Source organism: Caretta caretta, chromosome 1, assembly GCF_965140235.1.
Source record: "Caretta caretta isolate rCarCar2 chromosome 1, rCarCar1.hap1, whole genome shotgun sequence".
In the NCBI taxonomy this organism is placed as follows: domain Eukaryota; kingdom Metazoa; phylum Chordata; order Testudines; family Cheloniidae; genus Caretta; species Caretta caretta.
The window spans coordinates 40252477-40261034 of record NC_134206.1 but is presented as its reverse complement, the minus strand read 5'-3'; the positions used below and the strand labels follow the sequence as shown (position 1 = coordinate 40261034).

The 8558-nt window shown below is 36.9% G+C and overlaps 1 protein-coding gene across 2 annotated transcripts in view; it reads right to left on the bottom strand.

Moving 5' to 3' along the window:
- Positions 1-3151: 3151 nt before the first annotated feature.
- The window catches only part of MPHOSPH8 (M-phase phosphoprotein 8), a 46933-nt gene continuing 41526 nt past the window's right edge, over positions 3152-8558 (bottom strand). For both annotated transcript variants that reach the window (XM_075127275.1, XM_048845240.2), the window contains 4 exons: positions 7155-7309; positions 6351-6478; positions 5540-5623; positions 3152-4434 (listed from right to left, as the gene is read on the bottom strand). In XM_075127275.1, coding sequence (XP_074983376.1) covers positions 4393-4434; positions 5540-5623; positions 6351-6478; positions 7155-7309 — 409 coding nt within the window. In that variant the 3' untranslated portion in view covers positions 3152-4392. The remainder of the gene's footprint in view (positions 4435-5539; positions 5624-6350; positions 6479-7154; positions 7310-8558) is intronic.

Below are 8558 nucleotides of genomic sequence, written 5' to 3'. Positions count from 1 at the left end.
CAGATTCTGTTTCCACTTCCTGAGCCAATTAATAGAGAGGTTGCACCCGTGGAAAATTGCACCCCTGCCCCATGTAAGAAGCAAGGAGGTGCAGCTAGTGCTTTTCCAACAAGACATAGCAATAGGAAGCACTAAATGTGGGAAACAGGATTACACCATGGACAGCAAAGAGGAACTCTACCAAGTTAAACTGGCTGCCACAGGGTGGGAGGGAAGCAAACAAGACCTCAGATGCCAGCGTACTGGCATTTTGCTGAGAGAAGCTAAAACGTGCAAGAGGAAGTAGCATATGTTTATGGAGGCTTTGTAAAGAGCTGAGGCAGAGCAACACTAAGACACCAGGCCATCATGTTGCCACCACCAGTGGAGACTAATCTTATGGGGTCAATAAGGATACAAGGTAGGCTTTCCTCTCTGGGCACTGGGAACCTAGACAGTAGGTGCTTTACTTCAGCCTTCTTCCAACTTTTCATTATGTCCATTGATTTCTTTGAGTATTGAAGCATTAGGATGGAAGTTATGTGCTGAAATAGTCTCCATTCATCCAGGAGAAGAGACAAAGCAAGGGAAGAGTTGGGGTGTTGATTAATCGCCGCTAACTCACGTGATTAACTCAAAAAAATTAATCATGATGAATCGCACTGTTAAACAATGGAATACCAATTGGAATTTATTAAATATTTTGGGATGTTTTTCTACATTTTTCAAATATATTGATTTCAGTTACAACACAGAATACAAAGTGTACAGTGCTCACTTTATATTATTTTTGATCATTTTTGCAGGGCAAATATTTGTAAACAAAAGATAGTATTTTAAGTACTGTAGCGCAATCTCTTTATTGTGAAAGTGTAACTTACAAATGTAGATTTTGTGTGTTACATAACTGCACTCAAAAACAAAACAATGCAAAACTTTAGAGCCTACAAGATCACTCAGTCCTACTTCTTGTTCAGCCAAATCGCCAAGATAAACATTTACAGGAAATAATGCTGCCCAGTTCTTATTTAAAGTGTCACCTGAAAGCGAGAACAGGCATTTGCATGACACTTTTGTAGCCAGCATTGCAAGGTATTTACGTGCCAGATATGCTAAACCTTTGTATGCCCCATCATGCTTCTATGCAGATGATGCTCTTTTTTTTTTTTTTTTGTTAATTAAATTTGTGACCAAACTCCTTGTGGGGAGAATTGCATGTCTCAGTTCTGTTTTACTTGCATTCTGCCATATATTTCATGTTATAATAGTCTCGGATGATTACCCAGCACGTTGTTCATTTTAAGAACACTTCCACAGCAGATCTGACAAAACACAAAGAAGGTACTAATGTGAGATTTCTAAAAATAGCTACAGCACTCTACCCAAGATTTAAGACTCTGAAGTGCCTTCCAAAATGTAAGAGGGACGAAGTGTGCAGCATGCTTTCAGAATTCTTAGAAGAGCAACACTCGGATACGGAAACTGCATAACCCAAACCACCAAAAAAGAAAATCAACCTTCTTCTGCTGGTGGCATCTGACTCAGATGATGAAAATGAACATGCATCAGTCCGCTCTGCTTTGGATCGTAATCGATCAGCATAGATGCATCTCCCCTGGAATGGTGAAGCATGAAGTTACATATGAATCTTTAGCGCATCTGGCATGTAAATACCTTGCAACACCGGCTACAACAGTGCCATGTGAATGCCTATTCTTACTTTCAGGTGACATTGTAAACAAGAAGCAGGCAGCATTACTTCCTGCAAATTGTAACAAAACTTGTTTGAGTGATTGGCTGAAGTAGGACTGAGTGGATGTGTAGGCTCTACAGTTTTACATTAAAATGCAGGGGTTTTTTTGGTAAAAGTTCTACATTTGTAAGTTCAACTTTCAGGATAAAGACAATGCACTACAGTACTTGTATTAGGTGAATTGAAAAATACAATTTCTTTTGCTTTTTACAATGTAAATGTAATCAAAAATAAAGCGAGCACTGTACACGTATTGTGTTGTAACTGAAATCCATATTTGAAAATGTAGAAAACATCCAAAAATATTAAACAATAATAGAATACCATTTATTTAAACAGCATGATTAATCCTTGACAGCCCTATCTTTTATGTAGTCTCACTCTTGATCTCATTGTTTGATAGGAGAAAAGAACATTTGACCAAAAAAAGCATCCATTTGCTTATTTCTTCCCCTCCCCCCAAAGAAAACCTCCAAGCACTGACAAACCATGGTAACTTGGAGAGCAGCAACGGATGTTCCTGGAAATGTTTTAGGTTAGTTTTATGTACCTTGCACTGGAGAGAGTAATTTCCAAGTGGTGGCTATGTTTATAAAATAAGACTGCTTAAGGTAATCTGTTAAAAGATCTTTTGTCCCAGTCCTCACACAGCTCTTGAATTCCTCAAACCTCCATCATTGAAGATTTCAGTAGAAAAGAGAGGTCACTCTGTAATGCACTCTGACACATCAATCACATTTTGTTGAAGGTACTATGCATACATATGGAATTGTAAAACTAACTGAAAAATGACTACCCTAGTCCACTACACGTATGAAAAAAACCTTCTGAAATAGGAAAATTGAGACATTCAGGAACAGATCCTGTTCCTATTGAAATCAATGCAAGTTTTGCTTCTGACTTCTATTGGAGCAAGCCCTCTGAAACTCAGGTTTATTTCACAACAGCAGAGTTTAAGATGAGTAAACTGCTAACAAGGCAACACACAGAATATGAAAAGTGCACTTATACAAGATTCCCAAATGTACTTGATCCTGAACTGGTGTTCAACATAATAATATGATTTGTGAAAGTGAAGTAATAAATGAGGTATAACATTACAAAATTTTTGCAGAGTAGCTACATCTCCCCCAGAACACATTTGTTAATTTCCATAGTGTTTAAATAAAAAAGGATAAACAGCTATTTTGATACAAAGTAGAATGTATATTTGCAAAGGGCGTATGTCACTGTTCTAGTTTTATTTAGTTTAATGTGACATTCCACAAGATTGAAATCATGTGCTTTAATTAAAACTATTGTAATTTGGTATCTAAAAAGTTTCATGTTTTTAAAAAGTTAAATCCTTTAGCTTTTCTTTCAGAACCAGAAGTTAATCTGTTTGAAGTTACATAAAATCACAGTTCTTAAAAAGGGATATATAATACAGTTGCACTGTTTTAATGGTGAGCACTCCAGTACAATAAGCATTTCTTCCACAAATAGTTTTGGTAACAATATAGGCACATAGCGGCATGTAAATTACACACAGCAACCAGAACAGCAAAGGCACAATCTGGATTTTTACCTTTCAAAGTGACGTTTAATTTACAAACAAAAATATTGTTCTATACTTCATGCAGAAGTTTTACATTTGTATTTAACAGCACAAAACCATTCCAGAAATGCTGTCATCTGATAAAACAGGTCATTTAAATAAAAGATAGCAGCTCTTTGCATTGAGGAACTAATGTCTGGATTAGAGGGTAATATATGAAATCCCACTTCAAAGGTTTTAGATGGTCTGAACCCGGTGAGCATCCTTTTGTCTACAAAAGTATCATCTGGCTACTGAAAGTAATTACAAGTTTTCTAGTTTATTGGTAGGTATGTGTTTATTTTCCTCTATGTCTACACAAGAAGACCTGAAAGATTCAGATTATCTGTAAAACTATCAATTGTTTCTCCAATATAAAAGTAGATTTTAAACTTTAATATAAACTATACTTCCAAAACAAATGTAGGCGTTACTTGAAGGAATCATCATTTAAGTGTAACTGCTAGTTTATTGTTGACATGAAGTCCCACTGATGACAGATCTCCTTTATCCACCATTAAGAATGCAGCCCTTAGCAACTCAAGGTTAATTCTGTAATGCAGCAACTTTGAAGTTAATTTTGCCCACTGCTCCAAGAATATGACAGCTTTGCATTTTACATAGAAACATTACCATTAGGACAAGTAGAAAATTTTTGTTTACAAGTGAAGATCTTCATAATTACTAAAAAAAAAAAAAAAAAAGACATTTCCTCTAATTTTCTTAACTAGCTCTTATATGCACCATTCCACATTGTGGAAAAGCTGAAATATGCAGTCTGGGCTCACTCTACATATTAAAGAAAAAATGGAATTACAGGTATTGGCACAAATACTTACATCTACACCTGTACAAAATAAAATTGACACCTGTCCCACCAATTCGAGTAGAACATTGATCTGCTATCCAATAGGTACTTTCAAATATAGATTGCCTGATTAAATGTGTTAAAGTGGGAACACGATCTGAGAATAGTGGATGTGCCGAAAGTTCCAAACTGCTTTATCTGTCTTTAAATGGAGGGAGGAACCAGAAGTATGTCCAAAGAACTCAGTGAAATCATTATCCTTGCAACTTCATGAGGTCACTGCAGCTGCACTCGGTATGCCCCCATTAGCAATTTTACCTGTAAGAAGGGAAAAAATGCTTCAAATGACTATCCATATATCTTGCACAAAGGTAAAAATACTGAGTAAAGGGGAGGTGGAGGAAACTTGCTAGTAACTGAAGAAAATGGAGTTTATATAATCTGTACTTGGTGGATCAGAATTTTTTGGACCCATATTCTAAAATGAACAGTTTGAAAATCAAAATTAAAAGGAAAGTACTTAATATTCTGAAGTACCTTAAGCATCCTCTGTTCATACAGCAAACAAATTTGTAAAATTAGCATACTCCAAACCTCGACCAGGAGCTTCAATAGAATTACCTTCCTTTATCATGTTAGCCAGCAATCAGGTTGTTAGAAAAGCTTTTTGGATTAAATGCTACTGTATTTGATAGGCAGCATAATTAAATACAGGAAAACCTCATTATTCTGTAGTGCTAGAGAGAATAAGAACCACAACTCCTCCTCCCAGAAGTGTTATTAGACAGAATCAGCCTATCATTACTCTTGTGGTGACTATTGTGACCACTGCAGGAACTATCTGGCAGCATCTAGCAGACTTTCTACACTTCTAAAAAGGAAATTGCACACCCTCACTTCAATGCATGCTCTTGAGTAACAGCTTCTGAATTTTCCATAGCACTGAAACCAGTTACACAGGTTTAACAAAAGATAGCCGGTAGTTGGTCTGTGCCCACATCATTCAGTGCACATCTGGTAGCTGCTACCTTTACTTGCTCCCTATTACTGACCTAGTAAACCCCATTTGCAATAATTTAGTCCTACTGCAATTTAAGCACTTTGTTCTAGGGTATGAATTACTCTGGCTATTGTTTATTCATGATGGAAATATTTCCAACTTCAAAGTGAATCTCATCAGCGGTGACCCTAAGTGACTTTTGGCATCACCACAGATAGACTGGGACGCGGCTGAAAAGGGTTGGCTACTGAATTGAAGGGAAGGAAATGAGGAACACCTTAAACAATTTTACATTTATAGGCCAGGCCTATAATTTGTAGTACTGAGACTCCTGGAAGAGAAAGACATTGAAACATCTGTCAAAATAAAATCGCTCTACCGCCACCTCATTATGCACATTTTGGACAGGTAAGCATGTCTCACCTTGGCAGTAGGCGCTTCTGTCAACCGTATAAAAAGCTTGTTAAGGCCTGTAACAGGACTGAAGGAATAAATAAAGTGACTATCCTAAAAGAAAAAAATTACAATAAGTTAGTGTTGGTGTGTGGCAAACACTTCTGCATTTAACCTCAAAGCCCAGAGAAGCACAGAGATCAGAGTTAAGAACATCTCATCCATAGCTACAAGAGTATTTTTGGAAAGATAGTTCAGAGACTACATTAATTAAGCCCTTTGGTGTACGTGCATCATTCTCTGTGAAGAAACAGAACTAGGGAATGTGATTATATTGAAGCACTAATGAAAGGTAAACTTAGGAATACAAGTTTAATTGCTACAAATTTCAAGATAGTATACTTAATACAAAGCAGTTTAACTCAAACTTAGTTCTTTCATGGCTAAGAGACTGGGATTCTTGAGCTTTTGAAATTCTCATGTCATTGATTGAAGCTGACCAGAAAAGGCACTAAGATTGACAATTTCCCCACTTCCTGCTCAACTCCCTACTGACAGTGCTTCATCTCTGATACCCTGATCTTCACTAGCCTTGAAGACAGGAAAATGGGAATATTTAATAACCATTTCTACTGCAGAGAAACTGCAGTGTTTTGTTTTTTTTTTAAATCTGTTCTGGAACGAAGAAACCTCTGCAATTTACTATATTAAAAGGTCTGTCACGAGAAATATTCTGGGACTGAAGTACACCTCAAATCCCTTGAAATTACACAGATTACAAGTTTGTTTTTTGTAGAGGTGCTATAAAAGCAGATTAACTAGTTAAATGAACAATACTTACCAAAAATACAGGAAGCTGGAATTTATCATTTAAAACCACTGCTTGCACACTGCATGGTCCACAAAGCCGAGCAATGACTTCTTTACCAAAGAAGTTTGAATGGAAAACAAACAGAAGAATTCCAGATCCTAAAGAGAAGACAATTAGATCACAACTTCTTTATGAAATTGATCAATCTGAAATTAGAAGGTTTATGATTTTAAAAAGTTACACCCGCGTCCCCAAACTGGTAAAGGAGACCAAAAACTAGATCCACTGTATCTTGACTAAATCCTTATTTAGATGGAGGGTACTGTGGTTTTTTTGTTTTTAAACAAAACAGAACTTCACACTAATACACTGTACATTATTATAAGATCGCCATTTTGGTTGTTGGCAAATATTGACAAATACTAAACTTCACTGCTTTGGTAATGCATAACTAGTCCATAGTGTTGCTGTTCAGAACCACAAAGATTCTCGACTCCCAAACCAATGGAAAGCAAGCTCATTGCAGGATGACTGCCTTTGTCATTGGGGCAAGGTGTAGGATAAATATGAAATTAAAGAATTAGAGTTTGCTTAAGTTTGGCAACGGAAATGTATGTTGTAAAGAAAGGACCTGACTAACAAGTTGAAGGAAGGCCCTGAAAAATAAGTGAGTTATAAGGCCAAAAGGAATGAAGTAGGGAGGATGTTTGGTTAAAAAAAGTAACTAATGAAGTAAGGGGAAGTTTCTGAAAAGATGGAATTTATGGTTAAATTAGCGTTGTGTAATACCATACATTGTTTTAGCTGCAGATTAGAAACAGATTCTAATCTTACCTTCTGGCACATTCTGTGGGGGTTTATAGTTGAAATCCATAGAAAAATCTGGTCCTTCACAGAGACGGTGACATGCAATCGGAAAGACAGGCTCCAACAAGGCAAGACGAGCTTCAAAGTAATCCCTAATTGCATCTTCTGCTACTCTTGAGAGCCTATATAAGCAAAGAAATGATGCTTACAGTAGATTTAGAGCAACTGTATTCCCTTCTAGATAAGGATCATATCACTGTACAAAGATTACTATCAGTAACAGATGTACCAGTTATTGAAGCACAGAAGGATTCTAGAGAGTAAGATTTAGGATTCCAAAAGCTAATACATCCTGCTTTACATTTAAAAGGAGGAATATCCCAATTCCTAGAAATGAGGAGCTGCTATCAAATTTTATCAGGAATCTAGTTTGGTTGTGAGATTTGCTTGCTTATGTCTGGTCTGCAGATGTTAAATACCACAATGAGCTTGAGACAGGTACACCGCAGAATCTTCACAAAATTCAAATTGGTGACAGGTCTGGAAAGTCCTCCAGTACAGAAACAAAATTCCAACAACAGGAAATACTCAGTGCCCTTGGAATAACTCAATGGCCAGGCAGAGACAGCATCTCTACTGTACTGATTAGCACTTTGCTTGCAGCCAGGCTGATTTGTAGTTTTACTTATGATGCTGCATGTGAGAACAGACAGAGTTCCCAGTTCATGTTGAGTAAAAATTCAATTTAAGAGAGAGATAAGACTCTCACTGAAGAGTTGATTTGTGCAGTGACTGTGATGAGGGAGTCAGACAAAGCCTTTCTACTAGCAGCAGACAACCAAACTTTCAAAGGGAAAGACAGCATCTGTCAATAATACTTAGCATTTTAGACCTTTACAAGTAGTTACTAAACACCCATATGAAACAGGGAATCCTGAAACAGACAGGGGTTAAATGACTTAACCAAGGTCAGGGGCTGAATTAGAACTCCAGGGTTCCTGGTTCTCAACTTTACAGACACTGGTTTCAATTTAAAGCTTTAAATTATTCCTATTCAGTGATCACCCTCTCCCTGTCTGTGGTAGTTGACACTACCTCCAGAACTCAAACTAAAACCTCTGTTTTTCTCATGAGAGACCTAGAGGGAAAATAGTGAGTTCTGGATCTGAAGGACTTTGAGGATTTGGAAGGGCCTAGTTTGCTTGATATTGGTCTATTTGTTTAGTTTTAATTGTTTCTTCCCCTCTACCTAGCAGTGCTAAAAGATTTAGTCAACTAATAATAAGTAGACTGATGGGCAGGTAGGAATAACTGACACTTATATAAAGATGTATATATTTTAACTACACATTTTTATACCGCCTCCCCTCTCTTCATAAAGGTGGTGGTATTATACTGAAAACTCTTCAACTCACAGACTGTGTTCAGGTG